The sequence below is a fragment of the Eupeodes corollae genome, chromosome 3 (assembly GCF_945859685.1).
Source record: "Eupeodes corollae chromosome 3, idEupCoro1.1, whole genome shotgun sequence".
Taxonomy (NCBI): domain Eukaryota; kingdom Metazoa; phylum Arthropoda; class Insecta; order Diptera; family Syrphidae; genus Eupeodes; species Eupeodes corollae.
Genome location: NC_079149.1, coordinates 112800201 through 112824262, shown reverse-complemented (window position 1 = coordinate 112824262; position 24062 = coordinate 112800201). Strand labels below are relative to the sequence as shown.

Genomic DNA, 24062 nt, shown 5'->3' with positions numbered 1-24062 from the left:
TTGAAAAGTGTATCCTTTTATTTTTAATAACATGAATTTTTAAAATAAAACTTTATACCAATTTTAAGATTCCGGTGATTCCACCAGCCCAAACAGTAACTTTGGGAAGTATTGGATGCTTTTGAATCTTACGTCAATTGATATAACCTCGAAAACGTCATTTTATTTACGGAATTGTTCATCCATACATTTTCGTCAAAACTAAATATGATATTTCAGATGAAAGTTAAGTTCAGTTTCCAAACAGTTCGAGATGCTTTTCAACGAAAACACTTCGTTCTTCTTTCTGTTAGTGGAAATTATGTGGGCGCAAGCCCAAGTCATGGACATGAACTAGCACATTTGTGGTTTGTGATAAGAGAAAGAAAAAGGTCTTGTGATCGACGTGAAATTGACTGACCTGGATACTTCTGCAGACTTTAACTAATCTTGTGTTTCGTCTAATATCGGTTGACCGTTTACCATAATATTAATCAGGAGGCTAATATTTTCCCACCACACTTTAAATCTTATGAAGCAAACTAAATTTTGAAAGAATTATATTGTTCAACGCTTTATCCCGGCAATAAGGCAAAACAGACTAAATGAATGACAGCCAAATCAAATGTCAAATTTCAGAAGTCCCTATTAATATACCCTTTATTTATATTCAAGCCCGAGTTTATGTATTTAGTAAGATAAGTTCTATCATGAAGGCAAGTTAAACTATAATCAACTTATTCCTTATCGTTCATTCCCAGCCTTTATCAAAATCATCGATGTAAAAATAAATGTCTTCACCTATTGCGATCATCAAGTTCATGTCATCTATAATTTACAATATCAAATTTTCGCATTTCCTGTTCCATGTCATTTCTTCAGTGTTTATTTTAAAGGGTGATTTTTTAAAAGCTATACAAAAGTTAAAAATAACACATTAAATTCAGAAAAATGCATGAAATCTTTATTTGATTCGATAGTACTGTCCATATAATTTAATGTTTAAAGATTATTTCATGCAATTGCTGACCTTGACTGCGCCTCAAATGGTACATCCGTTAAGTCCAATTATTTCATACTCTTTCCAACATTCCTAAAGGTATCTCACGAATAAATGCTTCAATTTTCTCTTCTTATTCGTCAATAGAAGCTGGCTTGTCTGTATAGACTTGAACTTTAACATAGCCTCACAAACAATAGTCTAAAGGCGTTAAATCGCACGATCTGGGTGGTCAATTGACTGGTTCCAAACGTGATATAAAATGTTCACCGAACTCGCCTCTCAATAAGTCCATTGTTGCGGGTGCTACGTGGCACGTGGCACAGTCTTGTTGAAACATGTCATGCAAGTCAAACTCTTACATTTTGGGCAAAAAAAAAAGTTTGATATCATCTCGCGGCACCGCTCACCATTCACAGTTACGTTACGATTTGCATCATCTTTGAAGAAGTACGGTCCAATGATGCCACCAGCCCATAAATCGCACCAAACTATGCCTTTCTCTGGATGCATTGGTAGCTCTTGCAATGCTTCTTGCTGATGTTCACTCCAAAATCGACTATTCTGCTTATGTACGTACCAAATTGAGCCAAAAATGAGCTTGGTCGCTGGACACAATTTTTCGGTAAAAAAGTGGATCTTCTGCTAACTTTCCAAAAGCCCATTCACCAAAAATTTTACGTTGCAGTAGGTCGCTCGGCTTCAATTCTTGCACCAGCTGTATTTTGAAAGGACAGAGGCCTAATTGCTGCAAACGGTGACGAATCGATAATTGATGGTCATCATTAACTCTGGCCGATATAACTGCGATATTTTCTTCAGTCCGCACTTTATGTAAAAGTGTTGGTGGTTTAATGTCCAACAATGTAAATTTGGTCACAATAACCCGAATAGCCTCATCAGTGTGTCGATTAAACTAACCATAAAATGGAAGAAGCGCACAATAAACTTTCTTAACACGTATTTTGACAATAAAATATAACATTTTGCAAGCGATGTTCGTTTGTAAGACAGTTTATTGTAAAATGATCAAAACTGAAGATCTTTGACTGACAATGAAACAAAACACGAAACGTGCGTCAGCTGTTTAAACCGATGTTGCCAAAAAGATAATAGCTAAAAAATCATCCCTTATATTCCGCTACGCTGATGTTGTTTTAAAAAGAATGTGCTATACAAAGGACTTTTTAAGACAATTTCAATGTAAAATTGTGTTAAGATATGTAATTCGTAATTGAAGCTTTTTACAAACTTACCATTTTTACATATGCGTCCAGCAATTCTCCGCGAGGTGAGGGACTTTGAGAGGTCGAAGTTCCCTAAACTTTTAGCACCTTAGTTTATGTAAGACCCATATTAAGTGAATTTCAGTAGTCTCAATTGCTATTAAATAAACTTAAAATCTTGCTTTGTTACATCTACAAGTATTAAATTTTTCGCCGAAGAACTGATTACGTTTCTGGATCTAGAGACGCCATATAGTCAAAATTATTCTTTCTTTTGCCCACAACTAAGAAGAACTTTTTTTAACTAAAGAAGCGTGCAGGTTCTCTGCTTAAGAGACTTCACTGTAATCTTACAACGTAGTATTTTAATGATCAAATTTAGATATATTAAAAAAGTGTTGATGTGCTGAGGCGTATACCACTAATAAATTTCATTTCATTTCTATCTGCATGCATAATGCAATACAAAACTGTTTGCATGCAGTTTAATTGCAGAATTAAAACAAAAACAAAAAAAACGCAACCCTAAGCATCGTCATTCAATTAGTTCGAACAAGAGGCTATACCTGCAGTTATATGTATATCTGCTTATAAGCTCTTATAGCACGGCATGCCATTTAACATGCACGCAATGCCTATTTCCTCTAATGCAATCCAATCCACATATACCTACTTATGTGTATTTCAATGGAAATTTTAGATCACACACACAAATGCAACACGAAAAAGAAAATGTATTCGTATACGATATACGGCGGCAGTGTACCTACTTCTATAATCAGGGATGGAAAATTCGTTACAATTGTATCGATTTCGATACGATTGTGTTTATATTTAAGCGCAAAATAAAATGTGTGCCACTTTTCACCCTGAATGCATTTTTGAACATTTTATGTATTATGTTTCTAAAATCTCGGAGTTAGTGTCGATCTTAAAAAACGCCCTCTCTTTTTCTCAATAAATTTAACACATATTACAAGCTTCTTAACTTAACAAAATTTTAAAGTGTATTTTGATAGAATGTTGAGTTACTTGAAACCCCCTTTCCATAACACTTGCACCTTCTTTAAATGCATGTAGAAAAACCCATAGCAGGATTTTGGGGGACTTTGGACACCCTTAATTACCTACGAATTAAACCAATTATTATTTATTTCCTTTTTCATACAATTTCGGTACGATCTTATACCAGTTTTAAGCAAATTTGAAAATTTAATATTTTCCATCCCTGACTTTTTTTGCGGGGGAGCATTGTATTTTGTATGAGACTCGCTATGACTATGGGTTCTCTACTAATTAGCTTAATTAATTGTGTATAACATTCGCTTTAATTAGCCATTGTGTTCCATATCAACTGCCTTACATTCAATTTGCAAAATACAGCGCAATTCTACATACAGACAAACATAAACACAAACATCGCCAAGCATGCCACTGCCACCACCACCACCACCATCGCTATACTTCTTCTAAACCCCTGATGAAAAGGGTGCAACCGTCAACTGTTAGTTAAGCGTTTGTTTGTGATACCAATATAGCAACAACAACAACGAGGCACAACACAAAAAGCCACCAATCTAGGATTCCTCAGCTACAGAACATAGGAACGATGATGTTAATGAGGGTAAGGAGTGTGGGTGATTTTGGGGAGATGTTTGGTGTTCTATTTCAGATCTTGGTGTTCAATATATAGCAGGAGATATTTTACTCATACTACTTTGGGTGAATGGTGAATAACATGCGTCTAATTAATTCTATATATAGTTTACTTTCAACTAACGAACGAACAGTCGATGAAAAGGACGAGCGACGCGACGATGGGTCAGGAACATTTCGATTAATCAGGCTCATCCTGGATTTGAGATTCAACCTTATGGTTCAATAAGCATTGAGAATCGCTGTGCAATGTACTTTACATACATAGGTACGGTACGGACTACTTACTTACTATTTCAATTAGAATTAATGTGCGTACATATCTCAAACAAGTACAATTTTGTAAACAATCATAAATATAATTAACGATATTATATGTTCTGTAAAATGTTTAAAAAGTATAATGGAAAAAGGATGGGAAATACAGGGTGTTCCTTGCTGAAATAAATAAGTTTTAAGGACATGAATTCAAAGTATATTCTAAGAAACAAGTTGTTTTACAGGAAGTACCTCATTCCAAATTTTGATTTCTATTTTTTTTTGTAGATTTAAGAAAAGGCTTTCTTTTGTTTACCTCATCACCTGTTACCGGTTAGGACTTAAAATAAAAACTTCGTTTAGCATTTAATTTTTTTGTTTAAGAAGAAGTTAAACTGCTATTAAATAAATTTTATATCTTGTCACATTTTCAATTGTTCAATTTTCTTAAGAAAACAAATTTTCATTTTTAATTTAAAAATATTTCTTCAATAAAATGAAAATATTTGTTCAGTATCAATTAGGGTCTAATTTTGTGAGTGAGAAAATGTGACGTCTAAAAATAAAAAATTCAAGTCACTTTTTTTAGAAACAAAATAAGGTTAGCAATATAAAAACTGTAAGGCTAGGCGCCCAAATGCAAACACGGGAAACATATATTCACCTTGACTAAGTTTTTTTCTCTCTTGCACTAACAGAAAACTATTCAACTATTTAGTTGAATGTCCGCGCAGTTACCTTATAATTCATTGTGACACAAACTTAAGAATCGATTCGATGTGATCGTCTATTTTATGTCAAAACACAAACTAAAACGTTGCTCGAATGGGTGACAGAATGGTTTCTCTCTCAAATAAGTCTATAGTGCTTAGTTTAGAAACCAAATAGTTTCGAAACTAAAAGTTGCATGTGTGCGCCTAGCCTAACGTTAAATGCAAAACTACAATTGACTTTTTTAGTTTTACTTTCATAATACATTAAAGTAAATAAACGACGAAATATGAACATGATTTAAAGGAACCTAAAGTTATAGCTAGATTTGAATATACGTTTGCACATTCATGCCACTAAAGTGCTGTCCTCCTTTAAAAATACCAATTTGAGAACTTTATACTCAGAAATTTGTTATTTTTCATTTTTTAATTTTTTAAAAGTTATTTTCCATACTCATTACTATTAAGATATTGAAAATACTGCAATTCGACAGAAATTATCAGATTTCTATACCAGATCTTTCTTGAAGAATAGGACATTCCTGGAAGATGAGTCAATCCATTTTTATACATATGGTTCAAAAACACAAGAAGAGGTTGATGGAGGAGTATACTCTGAACGACTGAAATTAAGTCTCTCATTCCGCCTTCCCAATAATTGTAGCGTGTTCCAGGTAGAACTTTTTTCGATAAAAAAAGTCTTATCCTGGCGTAAAGAAAACGTGATATCAATATCTGATATCCGTATTTTCTCAGATAGTCAGGGCGCTATAAAATCTTTGGTCTCTGTTCCTACAAACTCTATAACAGTCCATAACTGTCGATCATCTCTAATGGAGATGGCACAACATTTTAATTTTAACCTTTGCTCGATAAACTCGATAATAGGTGTTATAAGCGGACACTGTCTAATAATAAAGCACGCCACTCGTATTATCGTATACGCGTATTATCAAATGACTTTTGCAGAAGCAGAATGAACGAGGAAGATGAGAAAACAGTTCTTCACCTTCTCTGTAATTGCCCTGCTCTAGTTCAAAAACCCAAGAATTACTTAGGAGAATTCTTCTATAAAGATCTAGACGAAATTAATCATATAACCATAATCAGCGTCTCACATTTAGTAAGGGACTCAAGCTGGTTTCATTGAGCCTAGAAGGAAGCCTCAAGATTAATGTGGTAACACAATGGGCCATTAAACTGGCCTAAATGCGTCCGTTTTCAAAGATTTAAATGTGATTTAAACTCTCAAAAAAATTGTATGAGCGGAAGTTCGTACGTTCGTAGGTCAGTACGTTCCAAAAGTTTAATAATGCAGAAAGGGCTTTTAAAAAAATTTAGTAAGTGGTTTTTTTACCATATCAATTAAAAAAACAATTGAAAATTCTGGTTTACCCAAAATATCTCATGAACCGATAATGCTAGTGAATTAAATTAAATTACATATTAGATACTGTAACGTAATACCAAACAAGTATATTTTTGGAAATAACCCAATTAACGTTTTTTTTATAATTCAAAAAAAAAACTGAGAGTAAAAATATTTGTCAACTCGAAAATTTATGAACAAAAAATGATTTTGTCTCTAAAACAATTTTGTTCACCAAAGAATAATATTATAAGAAAAGTCGAATTGACAGTTTTTTTAACAAAAAAATAAAACCTAAAAAAAGCATTACTATAAAAGTTGTTAAACATTGATTTTCGACTCAAATATCGTTTCAAAAATTTAAAAATATTGGCTGAAAACTTATTTTATCTCACAGAAAATATCGTTTTCGACATTCAGTAAATTTTTATAAAAATCCAAAATTCAGTTTCTTCATACAAAATTAAAATCTACAAAAAAATAGTACGGTACAAATTGATGTTTGGTTCTCTATATCTAGTTAACTATAGAAAATATTGATTACAAATTGATTTCGTGCATCCAATTTGTTTGTTGATTTAAGAAACAAAAACTTTCAAAATATGTTACGTAAATTGGTAAAAATTGGTAAATTTCGAAATGAAACTGTTTCATCATATGCAATATATTATTGGTAATTTTTAGATTTATTAAAATAATTCAACTGACAACTTTTTTAACAAAACACGAAAATCTACAAACCTTTTAAGCAAAACAAATCGACAGACGGGATGGGATGGGATGGGATGAAAAGTGGTATGCAGTTTTTAAGAGCTTATTAATATACGTTTTCCATTTCAATTTCGTAAGAAAATGAAGTTTTTGAAATATTGAATTTCATACAAAAAATTTAAAGTACTTTTTTAAAAATTAAAAATAAAATCAACGACAATTTTGATCATCAAATAATATTAACACTGTATAAAATGTGGTGCAGACAATTATTAAAATAGGTTCATTAGTCCTCGAGAAAACTTAAAAACAAAATAACATTTATATAGGTGCATCTTTTTGTGTAATTACAAACATATTTTTTTGTATAATTATAAGCCAAATTAAGAAAAATTAGACAGATGTACGAAATCGGGGGACCCACATTTTTAGACTTCTCTACCGAGTTCTAATTTTTTACCAATGCAAACTTGATATAAGTTCCCATATGTTGCATGTTAAAAGGGTGGTTTATCTCTCAGAAGTTAATTGGATTATCACCAAATCTGCTCAAAAAAGCAGCTGCTTCTCTAGCAGAACCATTATCAATATTATTTAATATTTCTCTTCAAAGTGGATTATTTATGAATGAATGGAAAGTATCATTTCTAACTCCTATCTTTAAAGCGGGTTTCAAACAAGATATTTAAAATTATAGACCAATTTGTAAGATCTCAACTATACCCAAGCTTTTCGAAAAAATTATTTCCGACAATATATACTTCGTTGTGCGTGAGCATATATCAATTTACCAACATGGATTTATAAAAGGAAGGTCTACTTCAACAAATCTTACAATTTTTGTCAATTATGTTCTATCAAACTTTGAGAAAAACTTCCAAACAGATACTGTCTTTACGGACTTTGCTAAAGCCTTTGACAGAGTAAGCCACAAGCTTCTTCTTCATAAACTTGGATGTCTAGGATTTCACTCGAACCTCCTTAAGTGGATAGAATCTTATTTAACAGATCGAGTGCAGATTGTAAAAATTGAGAGTTCTTTTTCAGAATATATTCATGTTCCTTCAGGAGTTCCGCAAGGTTGCCACATCGGCCCTCTATTATGCCTTTTATTTATTAATGACATTTCTGAGATTTTTACAAATTCTCAGTGCCTTTTATACGCTGATGACTTAAAGCTTTATAGAAAAATAGATACTTGTCAAGACTGTATCCTTCTTCAAGATGATTTTTCTAGACTCTCCCAATGGTGTGAATTAAATTCTCTGCATTCGAACGTATCGAAATGACAAGTTCTTTCCTGCTCCAGGAAAAAAGATATCATTCATTTTAGCTACGGTTTGCACGCTGAAACTCTGCAACGAGTCAATTAAAAAAAAATCTAGGTGTTATCCTGGGTGATAAATTTTTAAATCGCACATTGACTTTTCAGTTACTAAATCAAACTCTATGCTAGGGTTCATAAAAAGAAATGCCCGTAAATTTTCAGACATTTTTACGTTACGCAGTCTTTTTTTCTCAATGGTAAGGTCGATCTTAGAGTATTGTTCTGTGGTTTGGAACCCATATTATTTAACGGCAGTAGTTATAATCGAAAAAGTGCAAAAAAGGTTTACAAGGTAAGGTATGCTATCTCCAAACTTAATTGGAATTTGGAAATGCCCAGTTACAGTAGTCGATGTTTATTAATTGGGATTAATACTCTCGAGCTTCGCAGGAAGTTCTTTTCAATTATGTTTTCGGGACATTCTCACATCTCGAATCGAATGCTCATTTCTGTTAAAAAAAATTAGTTTTCATATTCCCCCAAGATATACTCGTTCCACTGTTTTATTTTATGTACAATTTCATCGGACAAATTATGGTTATAATGAACCAATATCTCGTAGCATCAAGGCGGAAAACTCAATTTGTCAAAACGTAGATTTTTTTGAAAATTGCTCAAGAGAGACTTTTAAACATAAAATTTTATCTCTTTTATTGAATAATATATAATATGTATCTGTAAATTCAATATTTAAATAACTTTTTATTATCGCTATTTGTTAATTTAAATTTCATATGCTTTTATTTAAATCTTGTTTTTCTCATTTATTTATAAAATTGTTATTTCTAGTCTGTAAGAGTTTTTTATTGACTAATAAACTAAACTAAGTGTAATAGATCAAAATTATTTTATTTTTTACAATTTTAAAATCGAATTATTTCCTTAATTTAAAAAAAAAAACAACATTTTATATCTCTTTGCTTCTGAGGGTACGATCAAGTTTACTATTTTGGGTTTTTGTAGTTTCTTGTTTTTAACGTGAATGCTTTTCGAAATCCATTAAAAAATAGTGAAACCCAGTTTTTTAACTCCTTATTACCAACGTGATACTAAGTAACACATTTCATATTCAAAAAGCTTTATACTTCAAATAGTTAAAAGCTGGTAGGGTAGACCCTATCCCTTTTAACCTCGGTAGCAGTTTTGTAAATTGCTTTCATCGTCTCTCTGTCCAGAAGCGTTTAAGGAAAAGATGAATGGGAGAATATGAAATGTTGATAGAACGTACTAAAATATGTTTTGCATAAGTTAAGCATATTTCTAAATTTGTCTATGAAAACAAACCCAAAGCTGTTGAGATATCTTAAGAAAAAACAATAGTTTTAGCAGATTTCAAAAGCCAAAGAATGTTTTTTCAGAAGAAATAATTATGTTGGTATTACGAAGTCTTATATATATAAGAAATTGTAATATCTAAATGAAATGGCGTACGTTGGTTAAGAGCAAACCTAATTGTAAAAAAAGATGAATCCTTACACCTGTTGTTTTTCGAATTTTATTTAAAGTGAAGTTCCTTTGAATTGTCTCTTTGATTTATAGGTAATCACTAACAGTTACATCCCCGCCCCCTCATTTAACCATGAAATTTCATCAAGAACTTCACAAACTCAGATCATTATCTTTTTAACAATAAATATCTACCTACAAAGTACCATACATACCGTTAAGTAAAACAGTCCATGTATCTATGAAGAAATTTCAAAAAAAAAAATAATAAGAAACAAAAGAAAACGATTGAAACAAAGGGTAAGAGAATGAAAACACATTAAGGAAAATCTTTTCATAAATAACAGTGCGACACCATTAACAGTAGTATAGGAGAGTACGAGTATAGTAGAAGAGAAGCTGAGCTGCAACGTGCACATTGCAATCAATTATGATGATGGGGCTTTATTGAAGATTTATTTCAATTAAAAAGCTTTTAAGTATTTATCCGATTGACTAACGTTCTCGAAGCACTTAAATGGACTCCTTGAAATGCCCACTTCACAGTGGCAAGAGTGCAATGGTGGGGGTCGTCGTCGTCGTTCGTTGCTCGGGGTATAAAGAATAGATGAAGAGGAGGTCGTCCCCGTCGTTCGTCGCGTCTCGTTGTTGCTTGTAGTCATCATAGTCGAAGTAGGTAAAGGCAGCTATACCTATCTGCCTATACAAGAGTATAAAAAAGATAGTGCGCTGGATCGCTGATGAATATGGTTTTTTATATATGTACCGTACCTAGGACTTGTTTCTTCCAAAGCGAAAAAGATGAGGGAAAATCGGAAAGAAATTCCAAAAAAGAATCTAAAGTGGCTACAAGCTACAACACTCTTTTTAATCTGTTCCACTATGATTGGATCAATATATGAAGGTATACCTACATCTATAATAAATATAAGTACATAAGGTCTCTGTGTCTCTATCTTTTGTTATCAGTCGTTAGTTCAGTGTTTTGTCCTTGTAAAGGACTAGATACATTCATGTTTATGCAAATTGTGAATTTTAATTGGAGAAGAAAAGCGCTCAACACTACAAGGAGAAGGAGCGCACTTTATGAGTCCAATATAGATGAGGCTGATTTTCGAAGTTCCATATAAACTATGAGGTACTAGTATACCTACCTTTCTTTATCCGCATCTATCAGAATGGCTGTGTATAGGTTCGGTAGGTACAAGGACTTTTTCTTCTGATCGATGAACTATTTTTTCCCCCCTTTTGTGTTGGAAACAAGATAATACTTCGGAGTGCTCTTATAGTGAGAGAGGACTAATTGTTTTAATTAAACCATTGTGGAACATAACAACATTTTAGAACAGAAGAGGAAAATGACGTTTGAGGCTTGATATGTATTTTTATAGGTATACCCTCAACAGATGTAGGTATCTAGAAAAAAAGGAATAGATTAGGTACCTAACTTTTCTTTACAAAATTAATTAAATACACAAATTTTATTATTAGAAAAAAAATTAAATCATATTAACATTCATATCTATTTAAATTAAAAAAAAGATGATAAGCCTAATGGTTTCTTTTTATATTATAGGCTACCACTGATAGCAGTTTTCCGCTCAAAATCTTGGAAGAAAGTATTATATCTCTACGAGGTAAAACGTTATTTTAAAAAAAAAATTGGATCGAAATGAAGCACCCACAGAGCCTGCTGTATATAAGTTTGATGCAAAAATGGACAAAACCCATGGTCCACATCGTCGTACGTACCGTTCACAAAGACGTCCTTGCTATAGAAATTCAAATTAACTCGCTATTGATCTCAACAGCTCAACATTTCACTCAATAACCTGAGGAGAATTCTGGAAAAAAATCTTCGATTATTTGATAAAAAGGATTTTTTGACGCAGAAATTGAAGGCACACTTTGCAATTTTCTTCCTTAACGCAGATTCGATGGGACAGTTTTCTGCGGAAAATAATTGAATTTTCATAATTGAGGCTATGGAAACCATTTCGGTCAACGGTGGAAGTTACAGACCTTTATTTATGGGTCCTTTTTAACTGGAATTGAATACTTGAATTTTGACGATCTTTGGATGATGTAAGATGATGCGCGATCAATCTGTTTTGCATGAAATTCCCAAATAGTGTTTTAGCAGTTTAGGCGATATCAGTTGGCAGCCTCGGAAAAGATTCAAGCACTTGAAGCCAATTTCATCCAAACAAATAGCTGCAGCCCGAAAACATCAACAAGGTCTGTTAAAATTAGAATGACAGATTGTGTTTAAGCCAGCCGAGGCACTCATTTCAACGTTCCACAATACTCGTCAACAAGTTTTTTTTTTTAAATTGATAACTTGAGCCTTGAGTGGAATTCGACTTCGAAATCAATTTATCAGGTCAGGTTTTTGAGATATAACCTTATGAAATTGAAAAAAAAAATACTTATACCTATTACGATTTCTGAGTCAATGTATTTTTTTTATCTTCAATTAAATTCTTGATGATTTTCCAAATCGATAATTGCTGTTTTCATTATTTCTTTCGAACGTTTTCAGTATCACTTGATGGTAGTTGTCAGCCTTCTTCGCTTGACCTACATACACCTTAATAAGGAAACTCTTAACCATTTATTTTAAAACGGTTTTCAAAGGAAAAAGCAATCGATTTTACAGTAAAAACAAGATTATCTCATCAGTTTTTTGAATCATATTGAAAAAAATGTACAAAATATGTTAAAAACAAATATTTTAGATTTAAACATTTACCTATCTAAAATCGGAGTACGAATTCGGAATCACGACAAAAATAAGCTCTAAAACATATTTTTCCAAACCATTAAAGCATAACATACAAGATTTTCATTTTTTAAAACCTCTTAGGTATTTAACGTTATTATAGAGTTAAATCAAATCCTTGGCACCATCTCATATCTAAGGGGTTATCTTATAGCTATCAGTAAAATCCACCAGTAAAATTTGAAACATGATGAATGTGAAATGTTTTACTGATGAGCGTTTAGTGCTGAATCACAAACACGCTTCAGCTTCGGCTTCATCTGACGTTTACGAGTTCAGCCATAGTAATTCAATGCATGATATCACAATGGAGCTTCGACCTCACGTTTCGTTTGACAATCGTAAGGAAAAGAATGTAATGTAACGTAATGTGACTCCAAACGGAAGCTCAACAGCTATAAACAAAATGTCAACAAACAAAATATTTGCTCTTTTCAGGGATGAAATAATAGAAATGTCATTCAAAGCAACCGCAAAGCAGGCCCACCGTAACGCAGACAAAACTGAAGCGTGTTTGTGATTCAGCCATTATAGCAATCAGTAAATTTACGTTGTTAAATGTTATTTTTTTTCGATCATAACATGGAGCTTCGCTCTTCAGACAATTTCTTACTGTTGCTTTCATCGGTAAAATTGTTAATGATGTGATCGGAACAGTAAAAAATTGGAATACCAACAGTAAAACGAAATGGATTTTTTTTTTGGCTTTTGGCAGTCAGTTAAATTTCATCATTAAAAAAAATTAAAATTGATTTATAAATTAAATAAAACTTTAAATGCATTGATTCTTTTTGAAAAAAATACTTGAGTATAGGATTCATATTATTGCATCAATCTTTTGCTAGAAATTAATCTGCAACATGTTTAAAAGCTAATAACAACAATTTTACTGCTGGATTTTAAAGATAGGTAAAACCGGCCCCTAAGCTATATCATATTTTAAAAGAACTAACTGAAAAAGCCGCTCTAATTACGTAAATTATAAGGTTTCATTCTATTTCAGGACAACAAAATTATTTAGTTTACGTGTCAGCAAAAAAGCTTTAATTTGTTAACCAGTGTAGTTATCGTTAATGGGTTTGTTTTTTCTAATAAAGTTTTTATCTACATACCTATATGTAAAAAAGTTGGTTTTGTTTATTTTTTAACTAATGGTGTAGGACGCTATGAGGTACCTTCAGTTGGCTTACCTATCTACGCAAGCTTTAAATAGGTAAGTATCATGACAATTTTTAATTGCTATGTTAGGTTGGTTAGCTTCCTAGACAAAGGACAATACTCAGTACCTAGCTTTTGGTTTCCTACCTATACAAAAATATGACAAACATCAGTCGTACCTCGTACCTTACATACCTACAGACAATGACATGCAGGTAATAAACATAGGTAGGTACATCTCAGTTGTAAAAGTAAATGCCTTTTGAAAAAGATAGCAACCGCTCGAATCCTCTCCTCTTCTAGATACTTGATAGGTATCTTGATATTCTTGATAACTAATAACTATTGCCTTTCTTCAAACATCACTTTCTCATCCTTTAATTTGTCAGCCAAACAAACAAAATTTGTACTCATACAACACCAAAGTGTATATGATCTTTTCTTTTTGTTATCATATAGTTCACATTGAGTATAAGCAGAAATTCAGCACAAGTAATAGTGGATATTGTAAGATCAAAGTGTAGTAACATGCGTCACATCTGATAGATCCCCCATGGGGGGACAACAAATGTTGAACTGATTTTTGGAAGCCAGGGGCTTGCTCCTCAACTCTGTCGCGGGTTGGCCCGGTATTGCAGTAACGTCGGGATCGGCGCAAATTAAAAAAAAATTATTAATTAAAATATGATTATGATAAGGAAATCAATTAGAAATGTATGTTGTATACTATACTCTCTGTAGTATGCACACGGTTAGTTATGAAAATCCCTTTTTGAAAAATCATAGACATGCAATATGTTATTATTATTATTAATTCAATGAGGGAGGATTGAAACTGACTTGCTGCAGCTTAACGGTTTTAAATTAATCATTAATAATTGCAATCCATATAATATCGTCCTTGAGAATACCAAAACCAATACCGTGTCACGAGGATTTTAATTATTTATTTATAGGTATTAAAAACTAATCGTAGATTTTGATTAAAAGTTGAACAAATAACAATGACAATGTAACAACCGTTACATTTGAAATTTCAAAAAAATCGAATAATATCCCAGGCTAATGCACGGAAAATTCAAAATTTGTATTAACTGGAACACTTAAATGGCTATAACTTCGAAAATACCGAACCGATTTAAAAAAGTGACATGTTTTCTAAAAGCTTAATTTGTTACGAATAATATTAATTTAAAAAATTAAGTAAATCATTAAAATTGATGGAATTAAACGATATTATGCATAAAAATTACGTTTTCTGACAAATTGACTCGTATCAGTTCTATTTTCCAATCGATTTTGAAAATTTTTAATTTTCTTATATTCTTGACAAATCAACTGTCATTTTGGTGTATAAAACATTTTCATACGTCAACTACAAGCTACAATAAAGCGTCACAAATATTGAACAAAGTGAAATCGATCAAATTTCTGGGCAATTGGTCGTTGAAATTTTTGTTTGGAAAAATCTTAATGAAATTATCAAAAATTTGTCTTCACTTCGATAATTGTTATCCGACAACTAAACTTAATGAAAAGTAATAAAATAAAGACTTTTAAAAAAATAAATATAAATAAAAATCCTACAATATTGACATTAAGATTCAGAGCTATTCGTTGCCCCTAAAAGTATGCAATCTTTTTTTAACTTTAGCTACGTAAGAAGTCTTGTGTTATTTAACCTAAATACCTTTATCAGTAGATAAGTAAAAAAATAATCTATCTAAATTAACAGATTTTCAGCTGAGTTGTACTCCAAGGACATTTTAAATTTGATCGACGACTTTCCGAGCTCGATCTTGTAACTCCTCAATTCAGATTTTAGTAACACTCTTGAAATCTTGTTTGTACAATACTCACTTTTTTGAAGCTTTTATAAAGTATGTAGGTACCTTTACAAATCTCTTCTAAACAGACTCGAGTATGCTAAAAAAAAACGCTTTTATATTCTTTCGCAAAAAATTGTCCTTTTCAAAATTTAGATACCTACCTAGATCCTGAAATTTCCAATGACAAAAATTTAAAGAAAAAAAACTTTTTGATTTATTTGCAATTATCAGGAGATTTTTATTCGGCAATAATTGTTATTTTTTTGTATTTTCTTTTTTTTTTAATTTCAGTTTCTTGTTTTTTTGTTGTTTTTTTTTGTAACCTTAAAACTTACATAATAGATTAATAATAATATAATTAAAGTAATAACTATTTATTGCTATTTACATTTTATATACACTGGCCACGATTTGTGAGTAAAAATTAAGTAAAAAAAATAATAATATTATAATAAATTGGGCCAAAACAATATTTTTTGTTTAAATCTATATCTAAATTTTGTTAAAAACTAAATTACAAAAAAAAAAATTAAAAAAATTAGAGCCTGGTGGAGGACACGTCACGTCAATAGCAGTTTCTTTCTTTTATTTTATTGTTGATGTTAACATTTTTTTTCCTTTTGTCATCAACATAAATTTTCTCATCACAATTTTATTAAAGTTGTGTCTCTTTTTTTTGTTTGTTTAAATTTAATTTAATAATAATAATAATAATAATAATAATAATATTTAAGTAACATAACTATAGTTTTGAAATAGTTATTTTATTATCACTTTATGTTTTTTTATATAACTTATTCAACTACACATGAATTTCTTATTATTGAATATTCATTTTATTTTTCTTTATATTTGTTTTGTTGCTTTTTTATTATTTTGTATTTATTTAAATTTAAATAACTTTTTTTTACATAGTTTACAAGATTTTTGTTTGTTTGTTTTGTTTTAATTTGTCATAATTTCGTTGATTTTACATTGTCATTGAGTGAATTGTGATTTTTGTTTTCTTTAAAAATTGTATTAAGGATTTTGTTTGGTGAAAGAATAAAAACAAAAAAGGATACAAAATGAGAACCCAGGAAATTTATCTCAAGGTAGCTGAACATTTTAGACATTCACAAGCGGTTTTTTGAATCTAGGAACTACCAATAGGTTTTTAAATGTGAAATTTTTAAAAATTCAAAAAATTGTTAAAGCTGGATGTTAAGTTTTCAATCTTGAGCCAATTTAGCTGTGAACGCGAACTATTCCTTTAAAATCGGGCTAAACAAAGTCAAATTTGACATAGGCTCTTACATTTGCAAACATTTATTGTGTGTTAGTTTAACATGCTGTTAGTTTTATTTTAACGTTAAGGCAAGATTAAACTGAGTGAAAACTACTTATTTGGTAAGTTTTAGGATTGTAGAATCAGATTTACAAAAGAGAAATCACAATTAGGGACCAAATGTTAAAAATTGTTTCATTTTAATTATATGATTTGGGTTAAAAAGTTATAAACTTTAGATAAAACCATTTTAAATGTTATCACGACCTCCTACCATTTAAAGTTCTTAATAAACGAATGATACTTTCTTGGCAACTTTCGAAGTTGAAACCAAACCTATAAATAGAAGCTTTTTTCTTAAGAATTTCTTATCAGGCAACAGTGAATGAATGCATTTTAAATTCCGTTTAATATTCTTGTTTTTCTAAGTACATATTGTAATGCATCCCTTTAAGAGTTCTGAATAATCTAATTGATTTGAATGATATGGATCGGTTCTGAAAAGCTTATTAGGAATTCTTTACAATGAATACCGCTTTCATAAGAAAAGAATTATTATGCCAGAATAATGTTGTTCGGCAGAATTAAGAGGCACTACATTTGTTATTTAAACAAGTAAAAGGTTAAGAGCCCCTCGCGTGGTTGAAAACTTACTAGTACTAAGTATTATTCTGTGAAAAAAGTGTTTTCCAATAAAAGTTTTAATTTTGAATAGCTCTTCATATGCCTGAGCTGTACTTTTGAAGCTGTCATCTTTTGACATTTGACAAGATAAAACTACGCCATTACTAAAAATTTAACTATTCACGATTCAAGCTCGTATTGAAATTGTTAAAATTTACTACAAAATGATGAATATTTTTCAGTCACAGGATGCAAAAGCACTTGTGGGTATCGTTTTTAGAAAATGGGCAAATTTTACGTTATCAAGAGTTTTCAAATTTGGGGCTTCTAAAATGCCCTTTCTATCTACAATGTGTCAGTTTTTGGCGTTAGCGATGGCGGTGTGTTTGGACCTTACTTTTTCGAAAATAACCCTGGTTTGGTTCAACTTTTACTGTGAATGAAGTAAGGAAGTATGATTTTTTGTGGCTGGAATTTTTTGTCAGGAATTAGAATAAATTGATGTGGCGACGATGTTTATTTTCAACAAAACAATTACAATTTTTCAGAAAAAGTTTTCTAACCTTGTGATTTATCGAAAACGTGACCACAATTGTTCACCGAGATCTTGTTTTGTATGACCTTTTCACTTCTATATGTATATGTCAATCATCCAGAATCAAGATCTTAAAGATTGAACTCTAGAAGCTATTGAGGACATACAGCTGAAATATGTTCATTGGTCATTGAAACTTTTAGGTTACGAAATAAACATCATAATATTTCACTTAAGATATAACATTCGCCATCGTATTTAAATTATAAAGCCAAAAGAAGACCTTTCGAATAAAGTAAATTTCTTCAAAATTTAAAAAAGTCATCTCTGTTTTATTCCATTTAAAAGTTCTATATCTCTAAAAATGCAACTTTTTTAATGTTATAATGAAACCTTGTAATGGAAAAGTATTTATTTTTTATCAAAGAGTATAAGACACAGAGCCTTTCGTCAAAACAATGATCGTTCATTGTTATTTTTGGTATAGAACTATGTACAGAAGACTCTCAAATAAGTCAGTACTTTGATAATAGCTAACAATGAGTTGACATAAACTAAATATCTTACAATTTTACACAGGGTGTACAGATTCTCAATAGAGAGAGATTTTAAGGATAGTTAAAGAACTGTAAATTACATTAAACAATGACATTCGACAATTTCAAAAACTGTCTGAGAATCAATAAGAACGACGTTTTTGATATAAAATAAAATATATAAATTAGTTGGTGCAACAGTTCGTTGAGAACAAGGGTCTAGTGAATTACAACTCTCAAGGGATGGAGGGTACCTACAGTTTTAAGACCAATCCGAACCGCTTATCCAAAAAACCACTTTTCATGACAAAAATAACTCTTGGAGGATTTGTTAATTCTTTGCAAGAGGAAGTATCCGTGAAAAAAAACTTTAAATGGCACAGGCATGGATCGAACCCCAGACTTCTGGAATGACAGTCCTGAAATGCAGACCATTTTGTAAATGAAAGATCCTTAAATCGCCTGTGCTTAGCTTAATCTTATTCGAGTTATTTTACTTAGATCTTAAATTCGTTTTATTCTGGTTCTAAGATCAAGTTGTCAAATTTGTCAGTTAAGATATCTTCCTTCGTCTCAATTTAATTAACAAAATAATTTAGAAAAAAATTACATACAGACAAATAAAAAAAGGATATAAGTGTACAAAAATTATATAAATAAAAACAAAATAATACAACTTAACTTAACACAAAATAAAAGTATAATATTACAAATTGAAAAAATAATATGAGTACAAAATTTAACACATAATTCTTAATTAAGGTATAATTAATAGGTAATTATTTAATTCAAATAGGTACAAAGAATTATTTGTTCCACGTTTTCTCATTTTTAAGGTATTGATTGGTTGTTGTTGTTTTTTTTTTTAAGTTTTATATTTTGTTGTTTTTTGTTTTTGCAATAATTTAAATGTTCTTATAATTTAAATACAATTACTATAGAAATTTATAATTTAATTTTTTTTGTTTCTTTATGTTTTCTTCTCTTTTGTGTCGTGTCTGTGTGTGTGTGTTGTTTACTATTTTTAATAGTTGTTAGGTAATAATTTTAATTTTTTCTTTTTATTTATTGAGAATTTTATTTTTTTAAATATTTGTTTTTATTTTCCGATTGTTCCACAGGCTTTAATTAATGATTTGTTGATAAAAATCAAAGGACGGGAAGTGTGAGTAATAAAAGTGTAAACATAGTGTACACTAGGGTACACAATATTTTATGTATATAAATGTATGTTTTTTGTTTTGTTTTTCATTTGTTTATTAAATTTGAATTTGTGACTTAAAATGAATGCCTTTTTTTGGGGTGTCATTTAGTTTCTCAATTTTTAAACCTAGAGAGCGTTTTTTAAAGTTTGTATTTTTTTTATTATTATTCACAACACCTTTTCATACGTTTTTTAAAAATGTTTTTGTTTTTTTTTTGTATTTATGTACAAAACGACTAGAGATATACTATTTAGGTTTAGATCAGGACTTTAGAATAACATTTGTTTGTTTTGTTTATTTAAATTTTAGTTTTGTTTTTTACTTTCTTATAATTTTCGATGTTAGCAGATCACAGATTCCGCACCTGATCTATGGGAGGGGGGTAAGTTTAGTTTTAAACAAAAATTATTAATTAAAATTAAATTATAAAAATTCTTGTAGTTTTTAATGTCTTCTGTTTTTATCGTGTGTGTGTGTTTTTGTGTGTGATTTGAATAGTATGTTTTTTTTTGTTTGCTATTTTAATATTTTTAAATTTTTTCTTGTTGCAGGAGGATGATTTTTATTTTTGTTTTGTTTTTATTTAACTTGATTTTACTCTTTGGTACGTCTAGGCCTACCGACTTTACCCTTTCGAACAGCTGGTGTTGTACCATTTGTCGTTGTTGTGTTTTTTATTATTTTATGCCAGTCCTGCTCACATACTAAGCTACCCGCCAACATTGTATATCTGAAAGGATATAAAAATGATTAAATTAAATTAAATGTTCTAAAATGTTTGATGATTTGATTTAAAAGGACAAATAAAAGCAACTTTTATTACCTAATTGTGTTTTTAAGAGGGACTACCGGGTAAATTTTGTAAACGAAATAACTGTGATATCTCTTAAATTAAGTAGTTTCAAGTGGAATTCCACAAGGTTTTTAATTATTTTTAAGTGGATTTAAGTTCAACAGATCTTATATAAGAAGCTGTAAGAAAGACCAGACCATTTAAGAAGCAGAGATTTGCTAAAACAATAGTCACAACATTGACTCCCGTATTTACTTGCGTTTCAAAAAATCTGGATACTTTGGATCGTTTAAAAAAATCTGGATACTTTGGATCACATATCGAACCATCCAAACATTGTATCCGGATAGTCAAGGTTATTCATGAATGGCTACTAAACTATCCGCATAGTGTCAAATATCTGAATAGTTGAAAGAGAAACTTGGGTTTTGACATTCACTTAATCCGGATTATCGAACTATTTGGAAAATGTCGGCAACTGTCACAAGGCACAGTTGAGAATAGTTACTATCCGGATTGTGTCCGATACGCTGTTTAAGGCTGAAATTCATCAGATCCGGATTATCGAATTATTCGGGTAGTGTCAGAAATCGTCAAATGAAACAGTAAAGAATCGTTACTATCAGGATTATGTCAAAAAATCTGATGTAGGTTAATAAATTAGTCTCAGATTGCCATCAGGCTATCCGGATTATTCAGATAACACTTGTGTGAATAGGTAAATAATTCAGATAAAATCCGAATTCTTGGAAATGGTACTTGAGGTTCGGATTTTATTGGTTCCGGGATGAGGTTATAGAACTATCCGAAAAGTATCAGAAATCGAAATATTCAAATGGGAGATTTGAGTGCTGACGTTAGTTTTAGATAGTATCAGAAACCGAAATATTCAAATGAGAGATTTGAGTCCTGAAGTTAGTTTTAGATTTTAAACCAGCTGACATACTAAACGGTTTTGAGAACTAAATTCGAGTATATGGATAATGTTGATCATAATTGTTCGTATAGTTTGATACTTCAGATAAAAACCAATTAAAAGTGATCCGTAATCGGAATATCGAAATATTCGGATAGTTTCCGAAATCAAAAAGGTCAAGTGAAACAGTTAAACCCCACATTTAACTGCTTCCCTAGTTGCGGATCATATTTTTTCAAATATAGTTTGATGCTTTATTTTGGAAGTTTTTGGAAAATTTGGTGCATTTTTTTCTCCCATTTGGCTTATTTAATAGGCCTTCAGGGACCTGAAAACTAGAATTTTTAAAAAATATTTCTGGCTCAGTAAGAAGTTTGTAAGTCATAGATTTTTATCAAAAACACAATCAAAAATTGTAAAAAAAGAAAAATTAGGGCAAATTAAAAATATTCTTACCTATCTCCAGGTCTCAGATGTGCACCACATTTCGTACATGAGAAACATTTTAAATGAAACACAAATAGATTGTTTGGACTATTTTTTTGGTTATCTAAGTTCGTTGTTTGTTGATTGATTGGTGTCATCGCTTTAGCTACCAATTCATTGGGTGGTATCGTTTGTCCGCATCCCGAGCATGTACCCGAACATCCGAACATACTGTAATTAAAAAAAAAAATAAAAAAAATTATTATTATTGTTGTTGTTTTTTGTGTAATCAAATAAATTAATTTTCTTCAAGTTTAGTATTTTTAATTTTCTAAATCGATTAAATTTCATCAACAAGCAAAGAGATGTTATTACATTTATACAATATAATTGCAAATTGGTATCCCTTTTAAGTTTTGCCGGCGCGAGCGATAGGGATGTTGCTTTGTGTTGTAGAAGTGAGTGTGTTTATGGTATAACAGGGGTGGATGATGGTAAAATGAGATTGAATCAAATTCAAGCAGAAAGACGACACTATGCTGACGCCAAAATCCATTACATTTTTTTGCTATACCAATTTCATTACTCAATGCGACATACAGTGGGAAGGAGTATCATAAAAATAGAAATTAATTTGCATGTGTATAATAAGATAAAAAGAACTAACTTTAAGATATGAATTCGAAAAACACATTTGAGTTAAAAAAATTAGTTTATGTTATTTTTCCAGTTGAAAATTCATTCAACAACTCTACTGTGAAGTTTAATATCTCTCTCATATAAAACAATTAAAAGAATGGTTTTCGCATCGACCCTGCTGCTGCCGCCAACGCCGCTCCACACCGTTGATAATAACGAAACTCACATACAGATATGTACACACGCACACAGCGACAGACACATAACACCCCGAACCCAACCTCTTGCAAAACAAAACATACAACAAAAGGATTCAATTTAATTATCTCATTTAATTATCGCATAGAGGGCATAAGATAGATAGATAGAAAAGCAGAAGAGACACCCCTCGACATAATGAATTTAATTTGATAAATGGACACAAGGGGTGGTAGTGGTGATGGTGGTAGCGGCCATCAACCCTCGCTCTCAGTTTGAGTCCTTAGAGCAGGAACAGAAACAGCAGCAGCAATAAAAAAAAGTATAGAAACAAAAACCCAACAAAATTCTAAGCACAGGCGCAGGCAATTTAGGAGGAATAACTGTATAGTGGGTATATCGAATATGCCGTGTACGTCGTCGTCCTCTGATCTTCATCCTTGTACTCATCGTTCGGCGACGACGACGACGTTGGTAGTAGGTAGCTTAGCTGTCATTTAAAACAGGCAATAACTCATAGAAGAGAGGGTTTTGTTTTTTTTTTGTTAGAAAAACGTGTATTAGCAAGGCCCAGTGTCATTACCAGGACATTGAATTGTGCGTGTTATAATAGCGATAACATTTTTCACAATTCATTCACCTTTCTGACCCTCTTTTCCTCTCCCTTATAACTTGTACCTTTTTTCATATACTCTTAGGCTTGAGTGTTTCTCATTAAATTATTACAGAGTCCATTATTTTGATTACATTTTACTAAAGACTAAACCAAGTGTTTATAGTTTATGTTTTACTATTAGTTCCGTGGTGCTTCGTGCATACATATGTATATAGAAGGAAGGAGCTATAAGGTTTCCAAAATTACTATGGAAGAGTATCTTAATATCTTTTCACGGAGTAAACATTGCGATGGAGGGTTAGTTTTTGGTTTAGTAAAATTGGTTTTAAGCCAAAGCACTGAGTTCAATTTTTTTTTTTAAATTAAAATTTTGAACGAATTGGAACTCTAATGGTGGAGCATTCCGAAAGTAGCAATTTTAACACATCTTTCTTAATTCTATCGATTGGATGTTTGAAAATGTTTGAAGGAGAACTCCAATGACTTTTTCAGGACGAAAAATTATAATATTTGCTTTCAATTAACAAAAAACATAACTCCATTTAAAGTTTTTTAAATTTATTTGAAAATTCTCAAAAACTATCCAAGCAGTTTTGGTTAAACTTCACACATGTAAATTAGAGAAAACAACTTCAACAAAATTACCTTTTAAGTTTTCGCGAAGAGGTTTTCAAAAACAGAAGCCATAAAATCTCTTGAATATATTTAAAAATTAAATAAATTAGATGTGGATTAACGGATTTCCAATAAGAAGTTTCATTTTGAATTGGACATATTTTGGCTATTCGGTTAAGACTCATTGAATGAAAACTGTGTTCGTTGTTCTTGAACAGGTAAAAAATCAAGGCGTTCC

General features: G+C 31.0%; 1 protein-coding gene, 1 long non-coding RNA gene and 1 pseudogene across 3 annotated transcripts in view; 2 read left to right on the top strand and 1 right to left on the bottom strand.

Moving 5' to 3' along the window:
• LOC129951277 (uncharacterized) overlaps nt 1-12106 on the top strand; it is a 48659-nt gene extending 36553 nt beyond the window's left edge. Inside the window, exons 2-3 of the long non-coding RNA XR_008782168.1 lie at nt 11262-11429; nt 11497-12106. This is a non-coding gene — a long non-coding RNA (uncharacterized LOC129951277). The remainder of the gene's footprint in view (nt 1-11261; nt 11430-11496) is intronic.
• A 2021-nt stretch (nt 12107-14127) lies between these two features.
• On the top strand, nt 14128-14288 carry LOC129952984 (U2 spliceosomal RNA; annotated as a pseudogene).
• Nucleotides 14289-16525: 2237 nt separating this feature from the next.
• The window catches only part of LOC129949388 (actin-binding LIM protein 1-like), a 302819-nt gene continuing 295282 nt past the window's right edge, over nt 16526-24062 (bottom strand). For both annotated transcript variants that reach the window (XM_056060819.1, XM_056060818.1), the window contains 2 exons: nt 21787-21987; nt 16526-20351 (listed from right to left, as the gene is read on the bottom strand). In XM_056060819.1, coding sequence (XP_055916794.1) covers nt 20216-20351; nt 21787-21987 — 337 coding nt within the window. In that variant the 3' untranslated portion in view covers nt 16526-20215. The remainder of the gene's footprint in view (nt 20352-21786; nt 21988-24062) is intronic.